Genomic DNA, 19,394 nt, shown 5'->3' with positions numbered 1-19,394 from the left:
GACAATCAATAATTTTGGGTCAGAGGACCGAAGTGATCTTGACGGTAAGTATATGAGAGATGGTGCCATACCATTTAGAGATTTAAAAACAAACAGCAAAATCTTAAAATCAATCCTATACCGGATTGGCAACCGATGTAAAGAAAACTAAATTGGAGTGATGTGGTCCCACTTTCGAGAACCGGTCAACAATCTTGCTGCAGCATTTTGAACAAATTGCAATCGTGTCAATGTTGATTGACTAATCCCTCCATATAATGCATTACAGTAGTCCAAACGTGATGACACGAATGCGTGCATCACTCTCTCCAATTCATAAAATGACAAAAATGGCTTTACTAAAGTTCTTAACTGGAAAAATCTTGATCGGACAACTGCATTAATCTGTTGTCAAATTTTAGGGAGTCATCAATAATTTCCCCTACATTTTTTTAGCATGTGTTTTCCATAAATGGATAAAGGGCCTAAATCAAAACCGGCGGTCCAAGATACGTTAGAGGGTGCGAACAGAATAATCTCTGTTTTGCATTCATTTAAATGCAGGAAATTGACAGCCAACCAAGTTTTGAAGTCAATCAGACATAAGAGGCCCTAACGAATTATTCTCCTTTTTTACTGGCATATATATTTATGTATCATCCGCATAACAATGGAACGATAAAAATAGTGCCAATTGGAAGCATATACAATGAAAACAGGATAGGTCCCAAAATGGATCCTTGAGGAATCCCACATGTAAGTGGTGCCGACGATGATGTCAATTCACCCACGGCAACTGAAAAACATCTGTTTGTTAGGTAGGACTTAAACCAATATAAAACCTTGCATCCCTACCAACCGCTCAAGCCGTGCAACAAGAATTTTGTGATCTACAGACCCGGATACAATGCATCTATTTATTATATTCAAAACACTAGGAACAACTGTATCAAATGTTTGATTAGCTTTGATGAAACAATATCAAGTGGGGAGTCTGATGGCCTCAACTGGTCAACTATTTAACTATACCACGATAATACTGGTGATATGAAATGTTCGAACTCTTGCGTCTCTACGAGACACTCGGGCAAAAGACAGTGCCAGATGTGGTGGCCAAAGATGTCTGGATATGTATGGCTGTAATTGTGATGCTTTAAAGGTGAATTTAAAAACTTTTCAGATATTGCATTGCACAGTCAGCATCAAAATGAAACAAATATGTAAGAAACAATTTGAATAAACTAGTCGACCTATGCACTAATCGACTAACCGCCCCTCGAGTTTTGAGCTGGTAAAATTTTGCCATGAAAGAGCTCAAAGCAGGTGGAGAAAGTCTGCTGATGTCCTCTGCCCAACGCCCTCTATCTGACCTCAGTACCCCACACACACACACACACACACACACACACACACACACACACACACACACTCGTTGTCTACTGAGGCAATGAGGCAGCAGGAGAGAAGTCTGCTGAAGAACTTGTGCTCTTCACTAAAGCAATCATCCATGTCTTTCCTCTGACTTTTCATGCCTCTGTCTTTAACCCCCCCCAAACCCCTTTTGTCTTCTGCTCTCTGCTCCTCCCGCCTTCTGTTTCATTTTCCTACAATTTCTGTGAAATCTGTAGTCTAAACTAATCTAGTCGATACTTTTGTCTGTCAAATGCTTGCGTGGCAGTCGGAGGTTCCAGCGGTAGCGAGTACTTGAGATTGTGCGGCTTTGTGTTGATTGTGCTGCCCAGGTGGAAGTGTGCCGGGTACTTAAACGCCTTCTGTATGCCTTGATGTCACTCAGACACGAAACGTTGGTCATTCAATCTGAGCAGCCCTTCATTAGCGCGTTGCTTTGTTTCACTTTTCTGTCTCATATTCTCTGTCTTTCTCTTTTTGTGTTCATTTGAAGGCTGAGTGTCCTCTTGTGAATTTCTGAGCAGTAAATCCATACTTGTCACATTGGCAGCCAGACTGGGGCTGGCTTGTTCTCTTTGTCCTTGTTAATAATAACAGGGTTCAGGGCCCTGCATTTCCCACCCAGCAGGGCTGCCGTGTCATAGCAGCGGTAAACAAGCTTTCCTCCCTTTCAGAAAGCCTTTCGACAAGTCTCCTGGCCCTGGCCACTCAAGCTGAAAGGTGCGCTTGCTGTCTTTGCCAGAGTTCGCCTTGGCTAAGGTCAAAATAATAGAGGGCCGCCTTGTCAGGAAAATCTATATGTTCACCCCTGAAAAGTCCCATGTAATCTTTGGCAGAGATCCCCCTTTTTTTTTCTTCAAATAGCTGTGAGGCAAAGACCAATATTAACGGGCATTTGGGGAGCGACCCAGCTCACTGAGGCGTTCCGCCTGCTGGGGGGTTTAAGTGGTGGGAGAAGTCAGGCTTTTCCTATTGGCTGACGGGCGAAATGTCAGGCCACAATAATGCTACAGGTGCCAGGTTGGCGTGGAAACGCTTATCAGTGCCTTGTTCCCAGAAAAGGAATGAAAGGACAAATCCAAAAAAGAAGACCAAGAGGCTCTTTTATAATACCTTCATTCCCAACGTGTTAACTAGTCTTAAAGAAATAGTACACCCAAAGATTTTAATTGTGTTACCATTTACTCACCTTCATGTCGTTCCAAACCTGTATGACTTTTTTCTTCTTCTGTGGAATGCAAAAGGATGCCCCATTTGCTGAGTTGTTGATAGTGGCTTAAATGCTTCAATAAAAATCCAAAAGTATTATAAAAGTTCTTTCTTTTGAAGAGATATATTAGATTTTAGTAAGAAACAACCCAAAATTCCAGTAATTTTACAGTAAAAATCTTGATTTTAGCCATAGATCTCTTTTGAGTGTTCATAAAGGCACGAGAGATCGAAAAAAAAACACAACACAAGTTATAACACAACAAATGTTCTCACTAGGAATGCTGCAAAACTTTTCACCAGATCAGGTATCAGTCCGCTGAACCATTACTGTGTGTTAGTCATCGGCTTTGCTGTTTAGCTCCAAAAATGTCATAAAAGTAGTCCACATGACTTGTGCATTTTATGAAAAGTCTCTTGAAGAAAAACAAAAGCTTTGTGAAATGTACAAGGCTGCGTTTACTAAGTACATACTCTATAAGGGAGTGGTGGTGGCGTAGTGGGCTAAAGCACATAACTGGTAATCAGAAGGTTGCTGGTTTGATCCCCACAGTCACCACCATTGTGTCCTTGAGTAAGGCACTTAACTCCAGGTTGCTCCGGGGGGATTGTCCCTGTAATAAGTGCACTGTAAGTCGCTTTGGATAAAAGCATCTGCCAAATGCATACATGTAAATGTGAATGTACAAGCGCTTTACAATAAACATGTACTGCTCTGTTGACACACACTCATAGCACGCACTGGTGCGAACACACAAAGAACATCTCCAATGTACATGCTTAATAGTTCTGTTCATTTATAACATGCATCAAGTGCGGCTTCGTGAGAGTACTTCACCAGATTTTGAATAAGAAATGTATTTATTTGTATAATTTTTTTCTCCCCAATTTGGAATTCCCAATGCGCTGTAAGTCCTCATGGTGGCGTAGTGACTCGCCTCAATTCGGGTGGCGGAGGGCGAATCTCAGTTGCCTCCGCATCTGAGACCGTCAATCCGCGCATCTTATCACGTGACTTGTTGAGTGCGTTACCATGGAGACGTAGCGCGTGTGGAGGCTTCACGCTATTCTCCGCGGCATCCACGCACAACTCACCACACGCCCCACCGAGAGCGAGAACCACATTATAGCGCCCACGAGGAGGTTACTCCATGTGACACTACCCTCCCTAGCATCCGGCCTAATTTGGTTGCCAAGGAGACCTGACTGGAGTCACTCAGCACACCCTGGATTCAAACTCGTGACTCCAGGTGTGATAGTCAGCGTCAATACTCGCTGAGATACCCAGGTCCCTGAATTGGAACAATTATTAAACTACTGTGAAGTGCATTAAAAAACTAGGCTACACACACACACACACACACACACACACACACACACACACACACACATAAAGGACTTCTCAGAGTGTTCCGACCCAAGGGTTTTATTGTTATAAAGCCACGACTAATTATGCGTTACTATTGTATAATGCATTGCTAAAAGTTGATAATAGTGATAATAATAATATAATGTGCTTTAATGCTGCACTGTGGAACTCTCCATCATCTGTGGTTGAAACCTAAAATTACAAGAAACTTAAGGAGGGATTAAAAAAAAAAAACGATTTCAGCATTAAAATTCTTATCTGATGGTCTGATTGTTATCATGAACAAGTTTGATCTTTTGGATTTATCTTTGACATTAAGCAGATTTTACATCAGTCTCTGTGTGCACACATATGACCTACAGACTAAAGAGAATGCAGATCTGAGACGAGCCCATGCCAGACATCATGACCGGTTACGTGTGATTCAGTCCAACTACAGAACCGTGACGGAGCGACTGAAGGAACCTGAGAATAATCACAACTTGTAAGCGCTAACTCTTTATAACTTGATATTTGCATATTGTCATGCTATCAATGTAATTCTCCTGATTGTCAAATGTGAAACTGATTGGACTATGGAAATAAGATGGGATGGACACTAACTGCTGTGACTCTCAGCTCAGGTTCTCTCAGTTTTCACTGAATAATAGCAGCGGCTTTAACGGAATTGTGCCATTTTCTCATATCTTTGCTCTAATCCCTGTGAAATGCAACACAGGCTTTGGTTCTTAAAGAGAGGGGTGCAGAAGTGCTTCTTTCTGAAAAGGCCAAGGTGACTGTGTATATCGGAGGAGTCGAGAGAAAGAAAGGAAACAAAAAAAACACGGAGAGAAGGTTTTGATTTTCCCCTTTGAGTCTTTGGTTTTAACCTAAACCCCTAGAAGCAGCAAAAATGTCATGACAATTTCCCCAACCCCCTTAATATTTTCCCCTTTCTTTTCTCAATCCTTTTAAATGTATCTAATGGAAGTGTATGTTGAGTATCCACATGGGATGCAAGTGTTGACCTTGTCAGCTGTGCTCTCTTTGGGTTAATTAAAGAAAACAGCAGTGCAATGTGATCCCGTGTGAAAGGAGTGTGAATTTACCCACCTCTACTGTGTGTGTGCGTGTGCGTTAGATCTTAACAAAGGCGAAAAACCTCTGATAATCTCCCCGCTCTTAGTTTTAATAAGGGGAAAACATACTTCTCCAAAGAGCTCTTGTTTTATTAAGCTTTCCAGTCTGTTATTATAGGGAACATATTCCGAACTAAATTCTTTAGCCACCTTTGCTAAAGCCTTGCTTGTATGAAAGTTTCAAAACCCAGATGCCCACTTATTAACTTGGAAACACATCAGTAATGGGAAGGGATGTCACCGCTATCAACTGTTAGTGGTAAAATCACTTCTTAAAAAATGAAAACTGTTCCTATGACAACTTTCACTTATTGCTGTGCCTCATTTTGACAGCCTGTAGAGCTCACCAGAAATGTAGGAGCACCTCATGAATGTAAACAAACAATAAGCATCGCAATCTCGTCGGCTGTGGGTCAGGTGGTATAGCAGGGTGGGCACTAATCGCAGGGTTGGTGGTTCGAATCCCGGCCCACATGACTCCACATGCCGAAGTGTCCTTGGGCAAGACACTGAACCCCAAGTTGCTCCCAATGGCAGACTAGCCCCTTACATGCATCTGTGCCATCGTGTGTGTGTGTGTGTGTGTGTGTGTGTGTGTGTGTGTGTGTGTGTGTGTGTGTGTGTGTGTGTGTGTGTGTGTGTGTGTGTGAGTGTGTGTGAGTGTGTGTGAGTGTGTGTGAGTGTGTGTGAGTGTGTGTGAGAGTGTGTGAGAGTGTGTGAGAGTGTGTGAGTGTGAGTGTGTGAGTGTGTGTGTGTGTGAGCGTGTATTTATCACTTTGTGGGGACCAAATGTCCCCATAAGGATAGTAAAACCCGAAATGTTTGACCTTGTGGGGACATTTTGTCGGTCCCCATAAGGAAAACAGCTTATAAATCATACTAAATTATGTTTTTTGAAAATGTAAAAATGCAGAAAGTTTTCTGTGAGGGTTAGGTTTAGGGGTAGGGTTAGGTTTAGGGGATAGAATATAAAGTTTGTACAGTATAAAAACCATTATGTCTATGGAAAGTCCCCATAAAACATGGAAACACAACGTGTGTGTGTGTGTATGTGTGTGTGTGTGTGTGTGTGTGTGTGTGTGTGTGTGTGTGTGTGTGTAGAGAGAGAGAGAGAGAGAATGAGACTCAGTGTAAAGCGCTTTGAATACCGCTAAGGTTAAAAAGGTGCTATATAAGTGCCGACCATTTACCAACAAATTCCAAACTGCTGCATTTGTTCAGAGGCTAAAACAAGAATTGGCATTGCCATTATCTTTGCAGAGAGTTGAGTTGCTGGGCCGGTTACGTTTGCCTGCTGACAGACATGGTCATGTGCACCAACAGTTATGTAAATTAGGCTAAAGCCTTAAATCAGTGGAAAATCGGTTAGTGAGCTGCTAGCTTAAGCCGCCACAGCTGCAGAAATATTTCTGATGGTCAGGCATGCATTAATTCAAATATATTAGGGGAGTTATCATTATTACACATGTATTAGCACAAGCGAGTATGGACCGCAGCAGGAGTCTCGGCACACCGCTGTAGACTAACATCTCATTAGAATGTTGCAGCCCTGTGTAACACGCCACGTCAGTCATGATTAGCTCTAGCACTTTTAGGGAAACATAAAAACATGCACTTTTTTTTTCTCTTGCTCCTCCTGAAGGAATTTTCAAGTTTCCAGCTCCGACTGGGAGCATTGGGATAAGTAAATACAATTAAAACGCATTAAAACATCCACATACTGATCAAAGTTGCACTCATAAACAGATTCACTGAATCAAAGTAATTAGCCGCTGCCTTTCCGGAAAGATCTTGTAGTTTACTCTCTTGCTGTATAATAAAGGGAGATGTGCTTACTGCAGAGAAGGTGAAGGAGGCTTGCAGGGAATGAAGATACTCTGTTTCATGAGGATGTCCTTCAGGAGGCCATTCGCGGCTTTACCTCTGGATTTCACATTGAATTAAGACAGAATGTCTCTGGGTTGTTGCTTGTTAAGCTTTCGGGTGAAGAGTGGCTTCTCAGGGCGAGTGTTCTCACAAGATGTAGGGCTGCTCCCACGGTACCCAAAGGCACTCTGCCGTACAGTAAGTTCAAGGGCGTTATGAGAGGAACACATCTGTGGAATGGGGTTTATATGGTGTTGCTGGCGAGCGGTGCTAATTTTGACCTAAAGGTAGTAAGCGAGGATGGAATGTAGAACACGGAGATTTTGAGGAGGATTTGTCACCAGCTCAGACCTAGAATGTGTCCTTTCCTCCATTTCAAGTGGTTTTGCCCATTTAGTTGAGCCATGACAATCTGTGCCCAACCTTTGGCACATACGGTACGATCATGTTCAGGAAAGATGATGAGGAGGAGGATTTTGGTATGGTCAGAATTGAATGTGATGAGAGGAAAATGTGTAGCACTAAATGACAGCTGTGTTATGTTCGCTGGCTGCACACTAAAAACCGTTGTGACCTGAAGTCCAATACATGAACAGATGACTCTTAAAGGAACAGTTCACCCAAATTAGATTTTTGTCCAAATTAATTTCGGACAGAATTGACATTTGTTTAGTGTGACCTGTCCCTTTAAACATCTGACACATTTAGTGAACAGTCAGTCACGTCTGATTCAAAATAATTTGGTCAAACTTAAATTGGTGTAATTTACCGACTGTTTGTTCATATCATAGTTAAAGATGCACACATTATTACAGTTTTTTGTTGTAATAAATCATATTTTTAATGATATTGAAATGTGCATAATTTTACCAAAATAATATTTTCTAAATAATGTTTAAATAAAATATTTTATAAACCGTATTACATGGTGAGTACACACAAATGGACATCTGTAGTCTGGACACATTAGGCGGTTTAACACGGGACGCAGTCACCGCGTGTTCCTTATTCATTTTCAATGAGAAATAAGCACCTCTGTGAAGTTGCACCCCATATAATGAAATAATCACCAAAACTATTCCATTCGTTTGTGCTGGTTTGGTGTTTGCGATATTAAGCATTATTTTTTGGGCGGTTTGACGTCACTCTCCACCCCATCTCGCTCAAATCGATCCAACCTGGTCGTTTGTGCTTGATTTGTGCCGTTAAAACAAACGTTGTAACTATTTCCCTTCCTTAGATATAGCAAAGATCACATTTACAGGGTTTTTTTCAACCGCACAAATCGAGCACAAACGAATGACGCCGGTTTGGAGCGATTTGGACGGCATGGGGTGGAAAGTGACGTCACAGCCCCGAATCATATTTGTTATTTCTAAGGAATGGAAATAGATAAATTGTTCATTTTAACGGCACAAACAGAGCACAAACGAATGACGCCGGTTTGGAGAGATTTGGACGACATGGGGTGCGGGATGACGTCACCGCTCCCGAAAACATTCTTGCTATATCTAAGGAAGGGAAATAGTAACAACATTTGTTTTAACGGCTCAAACCGGCACAAACGGCCAGCACCGGTTTGGATCGATGTGAGCGAGATGGGGTGGAGAGTGACGCCACAAATCCCAAAAAAAGAATGCTTCATATCTCAAACACCAAACCAGCACAAACGTTCATTTTTGCGGCACAAAGGAATGGAATAGTTTTGGTGATTATTTCATTATATGGGGTGCCAACTTCACGGAGGCGAAATAGGCGGCAGGTGGCAAAACGAAGGTGGCAGTCAAAGCGGTGCCGCTTTCCAAGCTCGTTCACGAGAATCCTGCCGCTTTGTCGTGCACGACTGCTTGAGGACAATCTTTAAACGGCTGCCTCTTGTCACTGACCAATCAGAGCTGAATTTATTCACAACCAATCAGTCAACACTTGGAGAAGAATATACTCACCATAGCAGAATTTCCTGTCCTATATTACAGTTTCTTTGAGCACTTATAGAGACATACATGGGAAAACAGCCTGATGGGAAGCTGTGAGTGGACGAGTCTGTGTACCAGGTGAAAATAGACTACGGAAACATGTTTAGCTTGTGTCTGGAATATAGACGATGTGGACCGTCTACTTTAACTTTCTCTTCTGCAACAGGTGTCTGAAACGTCAACTTTAGATAAACAGAAAATGCCATTTCCCAGGTGGGTTATTGGCGAGTGTTTTGTGGATTTTAATGTTCATTTGTAGCCCTCCCATTTTAATCATTGATGTGTTATTTATACTGTACCAATTTGCCAATAAAAATATGACGAAACATACATTCTGCTGCTTTAGTCGTTAATGTGGAACTCGTCAAATGTGGAGACAGGTGGCAAGACATCATCAATATTTACATTGATATGATTTAGCTATTAAACCTTGATATTTTATTATTACAATATTTATAGATATAAAACAGGCTGTATTGTGTATGACTGATTTTATGTTTGCATGCTTTTGTTTTTCGGCGGATCTATAAATGCAGGAAAAGAGACAAGACACTACAGCTGGACAGCGATGAGGTGTGGCGCGAACTGCTGTTCTATAAGGAGGAGAACGAGAAGCTAATCTCTGACAAGTAAGTGTGTGTCGTTTTGTCAGGTCCTGTAGAGCTGTCACCCCTGTATCACACGGTCCCTCTCATCCCAATCATTATTATCACCCAGCATGATTCCACACAAGATCATTAGCTTCTACTGCATATGTATATTTCCCCTGTTGACTACAGAAAAAAGAAAAGGAAAACTTCAAAAGAATGTGTGTGGAATAATGCCATCTCATTGGAAGATGGCGTTTGGGCGTCCGGCCCATATGTACGCGTCAACAGGAGCACAGCGCCGTTTTGTCCGAATTTTTATCTTCATGGTCGCGGTGTCATTTCTTGTACTCTGCTAGCCTATACGCTTCGTCGCCTTGTATCCTTTTACACTAACGTGTATATCAGTTTTGTATCTGTCGTGTGTGTTTCTTCTACCAAAGAAATAAAGAGGCTTTTTCCTAAAGATGGCATTTCATCAATGTTTCCATCTGTGTGGACATATATCCATCTTTCCGACGAGCACGAGTGCTAGTTTGACTGGTTGAGGCCCACATGGAAGCGGCACTCATTGAGTGACTTCATTCACTGTGAGCGCATAAAACTCAGGACCCTTTTGCTCTCGCCCGTCCCCACCTCTGACCTCTGACCTCTGCGGCTCCCGAGGGACTGCATAAGGGTAGGCGAGGATGGGATGTAGAGCACAGAGATTTTGAGGATGATTTGTCGCCAGCTCAGGCCACGAGTGTATCCTCTCTTCAATTTCAAGCGGGTTTGCCCGTTTGGTTCAGCCATGACAATCTGTGCCAACCATTGACACACATTTACATTTACATTTACATGTATGCATTTGGCAGATGCTTTTATCCAAAGGGACTTACAGTGCACTTATTACAGGGACAATCCCCCCGGAGCAACCTGGAGTTAAGTGCCATACTCAAGGACACAATGGTGGTGACTGTGGGGATCGAACCAGCAACCTTCTGATGACCAGTTAAGTGTCTTACTCAAGGACACAATGGTGGTGACTGTGGGGGTCAAACCAGCAACCTTCTGATTACCAGTTATGTGCTTTAGTCCACTACACCACCACCACTCCACAAACTCCTCGTGCAGGAGGAGGATTTCCGCTAGAACGAGAGTTAAAAAGCACATTTTAACTTTTTGGCCAAATCGATTTCTTTCACATTTATAAGATTTCATGAGGATATACGCTACTTGTGATATGTCGGCAAAAAGATACCGGTCGACATATCTGGATGTTTTGCGGCCCCTTTAAATATAGTTCACAAAACCAAGAATTCCGAACGAACGTTGCCACCTATTTCAACTACATCAGAGCGTCCATGAATCTTCGATGGCGTTGTTGGCAGGGCAGCCAGAGCGTATTTTGTGGCTCTCGCCGTCTCTGGTCTGAACGCGCGGTTACTAGCCACTTTGGCCTGTTATGTTTTTTTCTGCATATTAAATTTGTTTTTGTTGTTGCCGCCAAAGCAAATTAAATTAAATATAAATCTTGTGTTCAGTGTTATGATCACTAAATATTCTTCTAGTCTGAAACGCAGGTGTGTCTTTTCAACAGTGCGATTAAAGCCTGGTTTTTGCGTGAGAGTGGTGCGAGATGAGATATTCAACCAGGCTTCCTCAATATTGGGGGCAGATCACAAAACTTGTGACAGCCATTAGACATTTGACATAGATTGTTCTACATTACAGCGCGTTGAAACATCTCAGATAGCTAGTCAGCCTTGTTATAATAAACAGTGCTAACGAGGAAAAGGGGAAACAAAACTGTGTAAAATGTGTTTGTGCTTTCGGACATTTAAGATGGTCTCATTTTTGTCCTTTCGACTGGTTTGTGTCAATAGACCTGAAAGATGCACGCTTTTGGGATAACATACAAGTTCAAAGTCCTGCCCTTCATCTTGTCCCTGACCCCTCACATTTACCAAACGCTGTTTTGCCACGTTGCCTATTTGGAGTATGACCTCATTCCACCAGAAGGGCGTTGTGCTCATCCAAGTGGCCAGACTCAAAGTTATCAAGACAGAAAAGGCCTGGGTGCCCTGTGTGACGCTGTCCGGCCTTTGGCACCTGGACAGGTGTGCAAATGATGTGGCGCATAAATCGCCTGGAACGGCTTGCAGTCTGCTTTGCTCTGAGAACTATTCGGGCAGACGTTCAAGGCTTTCTCATTCTGGTCCACATGGACAGCACTGCGTTTGTGGCATACATAAATTGTTCTGGGGAGTTTGTTCACAGCCAATGTTGGCTCCGATGTGCCAAATTCTCCATTTGAAGCGAGGCTCAATACGTGTTGTCCTCAGTTACCTGAACTGCAGGGCAGCCTTGCTTTCACATCAAGGTGTGTGTCACTTCCATAGTGACGGGGCACGACACTCTGGGTGGTTTATCAGTGGGCAAGCTCCTTTTGGTCAGTACGTTTTTTTTTTTGTTTGTTTTTTTTTCATCTGAGGGCATTGCACATGTATATTGATTGAACGAGTCAATTCAGACTGTCAGATCAACACTTTGTCTGCTTTGTAGGCCGTTAAATAGTTTGGCCCTTCAAACAAAAAACATTTTCTGTGTTGTTGATGGCATTGTGCTCTCTTACGATTCGCAAGGCATTCAGTGCCCCATGATAAAGCTCATGCCAGCAGATGCATGGCCTCCTCCGGTGAGTCCTTGGAGGCTGGGCTTCTCCTAACACCTTTGCCAGGATTTTTCCTCCCTCTCTTCAGTTTGACTGTGAAGGAGGGCTAAGATGATCGTTTCAGGGAACCAAGGTTACAGTCGTAACTTTATTCCAAGGGTGTTTAACAGGTTTGCAAGCCTTTTTTGAGAAGGGATGAAATCTGTTAATAACTTTGTATAATAAACGTACAATAATTGTCATCAGAATTGAACGCACCCTCAAATGCTTTAGACTGATATGAAACAGTTGATCCATCATCCAGGACGTTAAACATGACCTTACTTTCAAGTGCTATACAATGTAGGCTGAATTTGAATAAATAAATAAATCAATGAATTTTGTGTGTGTGTGTCTCTCTGTGTGTGTATCTGTGTGTGTGTCTGTGTGTGTGTCTGTGTGTGTCTGTGTGTGTGTCTCTCTGTGTGTATCTGTGTGTGTTTCTGTGTGTCTGTGTGTGTGTGTGTATCTGTGTGTATCTGTGTGTGTCTGTGTGTGTGTGTCTGTGTGTGTCTGTGTGTGTGTGCGTGTGTACGTGCGTATCTCTGTGTGTGTGTGTGCGTGCGTGTGTGTAACAAGAACAGAAAGAGATGTGGAAGATGTGAAACTAAACTAGAGGATAAGTACATCACAGTCTCTAGTTTGAGAAATAGACGCCTCACATGTCCTCCGCTGACAGCTTCATTGAATTCTACCCGCTCAACACCAGTTTCATGTACAACAGTAAAGAGGAGACTCTTATGGGAAGAACTGCAAAGAAAAATACATTTTGAAACAGAAAAACAAAATGAAAAGTTTCGACACATTGAAACACAGATATTGGACAACAGATAATTGGAAAAGAGTGTTACGGATCATAACCCCATTGAGCTTTTGTGGGATCAGATGGACTGTAAGGTGCGTGAGAAGTGCCCGACAAGACAGACACATCTATGGCAAGTGCTACAGGAAGTGTGGGGTGAAAGGTCAAGTGCTACAGGAAGTGTGGGGTGAAAGGTCACCTGAGTATCTGGACAAACTGACCTCTAGATTAACAATAGATTTTATGATGAGAACTCTTTGAAGTAGTTTAAGAAGTTCTGAACATGTTTTTCAAATTGTAATAGTAATTCTCACATTATTAATGTCCTGACTTTATATTGTGATCAGTTGAACGACACTTTGATGAATAAAAGTACCAAATTCATTCCATAAGAGCAAATTATGTACATTATTCCAAACTTTTTACACACAATAAATCAAAACATCAAAAATATATGCATATATGTATATATATATATATATATAAAATATGTGTGCATATATTTTGGATGTATGTTTTTTTTTCCAGTTGTTCCAAAACATTCCCTGAAAATAACACCCGTACACTGAATACAGATGCTTGGAGCAGCTACAGACATTTATAACAACTAAACACACTGACATTCCTGTCTTGAGGTTTGCTCCCTTGAGATTTTTGGGGGGAACATTCAGTGACAGTCCATGTGAGTGTGTGTGTTAATTACTGCTGATCTCGTCGGCTGGAGGTGTCGCGCTTCATTAGGCAGCCTTGGCCCTTTCCTTGCCAGGCCTCATTTGGCCCATCCTTTGCTGAGGGGTCTAACCCTGCCAGCCAGTGCGGCCTGGCCCTCCCCTGCTTGATCTCTACCCCCGGCTCGCTCATACAGGAGTGCTCGCGCTTTTCTCGCCCCCACCTAGCCCACTGCCTGTCCTCCTAATCCCAGCTGAGCTCATTATGATATAGCCTGGCTGCTTCCCTCTCTCTCTCTTTGAGCCTGAGCTGTCCAAGCTAATTACAGGCTAGCAGCCAACGCTCCCTGTTAAGGGCCTTCTGCTGCGGCACTCGCACTAACGCGCTACTTGGGAGTGACCTGCAAGTAGCACGAGGGAGCTGCTCTCTTTCCAGCCACGCAGCACCTGTCCTTCGGGGTTAGCGGTGATCCCTGTCATGCCCATTCCAGCGAGCACTGAGTAAACTTAGGCTGGCCCAACTTGTGCTTTCGGGGGGGAGAGAGAGAGAGAGAGAAAACCCTACATTGTTGGAGTGGAGGGGGAAGAGCGCTGTCTTTGATCTCCACTAGCCCGAGACGAACATAACCGACTGTCTGTGTGATTTTGAAAGCACAGGTCCCCTACACGCTCTCCTCAAAGCATGTCTCATTTCGTCCTCTCTCTGACTTCTATTCGTTTGCACTTAACCTTGATTTATTTATTGTTTGCAGTGAGAGGAATGGGTCAGGACATGCAAGGTGTAATTAGGCTGGACTGCTTTATCAAGCTGTTATGTGGGACGGCGAGCCAAATTACTGTTGATAGCCAACAATTAATGATGGGCCGTGGCAATGGAGCTGCGCTGGAAAAAGATGGCAGGCTGCCATTTTACTGACCATATTAGGATGATTGTGCTTGTGAAGGTTGCGTTCATAAGTGTTGCAATGATCTGCTAATGGTTAATTACCTTATTGCAGCCTGTAGTTTTAGGCTGTCTTAATTGCAGGCAGAGGCTGCTGGATACTTTCAGATCAGCAGTGGTCCGCCTCTGCTTCATTTCATTGCACTCGTTTCTCCAAAGTGCTTCTCACAGTCAGGAGCTCCTTCAATCTTTGTCCGTTCTGCACCCATTCAAATGGACACGAAGTCCAAATTGAGATGTTTTCCTTTTTGCGCTATGGTTCTGCTATCCCTCGCAAGTATATGTCTCCAGTATGTGTGCAGGACTGCCTCGAAAAGAGCGCCCCCCCCCCCCCCGCCCCATTTAATTTTAGCGTGATGTTAAGATGTCTACTAAAGCAACTCAAAATCCCTTAGACATGTAATTGTCTGTCTCTCTCTCTCTCTCTCTCTCTCTCACGTGTGTGTGTGTGTGTGTGTGTGTGTGTGTGTGTGTGTGTGTGTGTGTGTGTGTGTGTATTCAAGTGTTTGTTAACAATGTTCGTTTATGTTTATTTTTTTGCGTAAGGGACATATGTGCCCTGCCAACTGTTCATTGCAAATTAAATTCGGCAGGTAAACAGAGTGACCCATTAATGCTTGTGTTTAATGACGGAGGAACGCCTGCATAGCTCAAGTGCAATATCTCTTGAGCCATATAGTCAGTTGCTATGGCAAATGAAGCGGCGTGCTGGATACATCGAGATTAAAATATCTTGTTTTGTAGTGAGACAAGAGTGGATTTGCTGTGGTATAATTTGCACTGTGAACATACCCCCATTTGTAATCTCTACCCCCACCCCCTGCTTGTTTTTACACTCTCTCTCTCTTCCTCATTATGCGTCTGTCTCTGTTAGGGATGTCCACACTTGTTAATTGTTGCTTAGGGTCTATGGGTAAAAAGAGCCAGGAATTATTTAGGCCTCATAAACAGAATAAACAGCCCTTAGACAGTGATAGCTACACTCAAACGACATCAAAGTATAAATTACCCAGCCATTAAGCTGGAAAAAAGCCTTTGAGATGATTCGCACTGCTCGCCCTCCACTGAGAGTGACCGTTACAGACATGATCCCAGACTTTGAATTTAATGAAGTTTAATAAAGTTTAACCTTCTTGTGCCGCTGTTTTTTGCTTTTCATCTTGATTGCTACAAGGTATTAGGAGTAATGAGTGTCTTTTTGCCCTGGGTCCCAGACAGGGAGACGTAAATGGAAGAACACAAAGTCAGAATGCTTGATGTCTGTTTTGAAGACTAGCACAACTTTTACCCCCTCCATTAATTATTTGTTTGATTAATGATGGCCTAAAATATTCAGCTCACCATTCAGTGTTTTGCTGCTCTTTTTAGCTCACTCTTAGAAAAGGAAAAATTAATGGTGTTTAAGTGGTAGATGTTATTTAAATATCTGTTTACGTTCATCTTGGCACAATTATTCTGGATTTGCACATTTAAATGTTCATTCAAATATTAGAAGTGCATATCAGATCTCTGTCTTTCCCTCAGTCAATGACTTGTTTGAGTTATCAGCAGTCTTTGATTTTGAATACTTGTATTGAATATATACAGAGAAATCTTAAGGTTTCGGCACACGGTTAAAGGTACAACAGTGGGTACCCTCAAGGGGACCTTTTTGTGCCTCTATGTACAGGTATGTAACAAGAGTGATGGCCCTGTACCTTAAACTGTGCCTTTTTTCAGTGAGTGTAAGAACAATGATGGCGGGATTCTTGTAGTAATATTCCAGTGTAGGTTGAGCCTGCGCAGAGAACATCATGGTTACTGTTGTAACCTCCGTTCCCCGAGGGAAGGAACGAGACATTGTGTCGAATGAAGTGACACAAGGAGTCTTCCTGGGATGCCAAACGTACCTCTGAACCTGAGAAAAGGCCAATGTCAAGTTGGCAAGTGGGCATGCCCCGCCCCGGACATATGGGTATAAAGGGAAGCGGGACAGCGAGTGCCAGTCAGGATTTTGCACTGAGGAGCCGAAAATACAGGTACGGCCGTTTACAGTGGTAGGTCTAGTGCTGCGGCAGGAGGGACACAACATCTCGTTCCTTCCCTTGGGGAACGGAGGATACAACAGTAACCATGACGTTCCCCTTCTGTCACTCACTCAACATTGTGTCGAATGAAGTGACACAAGGGTTCCCATATAAAAACACCACGCACTGACCGTGTTACGTGAACCGTCGAGACGGATGTGAACATTAACTGAAGCTGCATGATTTTATGCACGGCAGTGCTATCACACGATTGGCTGATTAGATAAACACATGGATGATTGTTGGTGTCAGACGGGCTGGTTTGAGTATTTCTGGGATTTTCACACACAACAGTCTCTGTTGGCACTGTTTTGGTGGCACGGGGGACCTACACAATATTAGGCAATATCGTCACCTTCCTAAAATAATGTCCTATGTCATTTTTTTACTAAATGTATTTTTTTGCCTAAATCTCCTCATGATATTTGGTTCAGTTTATTGTGTTTTCTGAAAAAATGACTTATCACTTTATTTTAGGAAAGTGACGATATAAAGGGATAATTGATGATGGAATTATTGAAAATTTAGACACAACCCAAGCTGGTTATGTGGCCACAAAACAGAGTGGCTTTTAGTGTGTGTGTGTGTGTGTGTGTGTGTGTGTGTGTGTGTGTGTGTGTGTGTGTGTGTGTGTGTGTGTGTGTGTGTGTGTGTGTGTGTGTGTGTGTGTGTCAGTGAGAGAGAGAGCGAGAGAGAGAGCACTGCGTTCTTCATGGTGAGAAACTCTGTGGCAATCGCACTGAGGAGGAATTATTAAGTAACATCTTTGTCAAGCGTGCATTTCTATCTAGTGCATAGTTGCCAGAAAAGTTCCCAGTATCCAATGGAAGGCAAAATCCCAAAAAAATATTTGCTTCAGAATCAAATCAAATGCTTGTGTTGAACTGAGCTTGCACAGTTAGTATAACTAGTATACTAGTGTGTAGTTAGGGTTTCAATGCGTGTTTTGTCCCTGATTGAAATTCCTACAATTCGACACAAGCATAACCACCAGCTCCGATAGGCCATCTCTGCCTGACTCACTCACTGCATGTATCAAGGACATCAAGCATTGGATGTCCCTGAATTTCCTCAAATTAAATGATAAGAAAACTGAGATATTAGTGATTGGCTCTACTGCCTCAGTTAAAAGGATGGACCAGTCCTTTGACATTGATGGAATTCACGTTAAGCATTCGTCTCATCGATTCGTAACCTTGGTGTCTTATTCGATCCAACTCTATCTTTTGGCTCTCATATTTCTTCTGTTGTTAAAAACTCTTTTTTCCATCTTCATAATATTGCTTGTCTACGATCTTCTCTCACTTTAGCTGATGCCGAAACCTTAATTCATGCATTAATCACATCATGCCTGGACTATTGCAATGCCTTATTTCCCAAAAAACTTATTGCAAGATTACAGTATGTTCAGAACTCTGCAGCAAGAGTTCTCACCTCTACCAGGCGTTCTGCTCACATTACTCCTCTGCTTCATGACCTTCACTGGCTACCTGTGCTGCTAACATTCAAAGCATTAAATTGTCTTGCTCCCCAATATCTGTCTGACCTACTCTACCCTTACCGTCCTGCCCGGTCTCTTAGATCAGCTGAACTTGGTTTACTGTCCATCCCTCGTTTCAGGTTGTCTACTGTAGGTGGAAGGTCTTTCAGTATTAATGCTCCTCAATTATGGAATTCGCTACCTCTTACACTACGTAATACCTCATCTGTGGCTACTTTCAAGACCCAGTTAAAAACATATCTATTTAACATGCATTTTTGATAAGGTGACTCTGTGTCCTATGTGATTGTAATGTATGTGAGGGCATCTAAATGTATTTGAAATGTACAATGTAAAGCGACCTTGAGCTATGGAAAGGCGCTATATAAATAAAACTACTTCTTCTTCTTCTTCATTGAATTTGAAAGACTTCAAGCTTTTTCAAGTCTGCCTGCAGCAGCATCTGTGATTCTGCACCATATAACAGCACAGACAGTACCAGTGATTGGTGTATGAGCATTATAGCAATGTTGACATTTCTTTTATGCCATCGACACCATGTCAGAGATCCGAAAACTGCTGCTGCTTGTCCAGTTGTGTTGGCAATATCGGCTGAGGTGGCAATTTTCTGTTCAGTCAGGTCTCCTTAGCAACCATATTGGCCCGGTTGCTAGGGAGGGTAGAGTCACATGGGGTAACCTCCTCGTGGTCGCTATAATGTGGTTCTTGCTCTCGGTGGGGCGTGTGGTGAGTTGTGCGTGGATGTCACGTAGAATAGCGTGAAGCCTCCACATGCACTACGTCTCCACGGTAACGCACTCAACAAGTCACATGATAAGATGCGCGGATTGATGGTCTCAGACGCGGAGGCAACTGAGATTCGTCCTCCACCACCCGGATTGAGGCGAGTCACTACACCACCTCGAGGACTCAGAGCACATTGGGGAGAAAAATATAAATAAATACAAATGTGATTATTGGTATTTTCCTCTTAATATATTTTCAGTTCAATGTATTTTTTATTCATTCTGGCTGTGTTTAATATGAATTGTGTAATTTATTGTTTATTACTCTTAATAATAACTTGAATAGAAGATACAGATTCCAATTTATTCACATTGTACATCATATATCAGATAACTTTTTTTTTTATTTGAAATGAACTCTAAAAACACGCTGTATGAAAACAGTCGATAACACGCCTCTACACTGATGACGGGTGATTT

General features: G+C 42.6%; 1 protein-coding gene across 1 annotated transcript in view; it reads left to right on the top strand.

The window, feature by feature from the left end:
- The window catches only part of cntln (centlein, centrosomal protein), a 108,626-nt gene that overhangs the window by 46,430 nt on the left and 42,802 nt on the right, over nucleotides 1–19,394 (top strand). Inside the window, exons 12-13 of the mRNA XM_052137275.1 lie at nucleotides 4,330–4,451; nucleotides 9,464–9,556. Coding sequence (XP_051993235.1) covers nucleotides 4,330–4,451; nucleotides 9,464–9,556 — 215 coding nt within the window. The remainder of the gene's footprint in view (nucleotides 1–4,329; nucleotides 4,452–9,463; nucleotides 9,557–19,394) is intronic.

Source organism: Xyrauchen texanus, chromosome 11 (assembly GCF_025860055.1).
Source record: "Xyrauchen texanus isolate HMW12.3.18 chromosome 11, RBS_HiC_50CHRs, whole genome shotgun sequence".
Taxonomy (NCBI): domain Eukaryota; kingdom Metazoa; phylum Chordata; class Actinopteri; order Cypriniformes; family Catostomidae; genus Xyrauchen; species Xyrauchen texanus.
The sequence above is the reverse complement of the archived record's forward strand: the minus strand, read 5'-3'. Positions and strand labels throughout refer to the sequence as shown.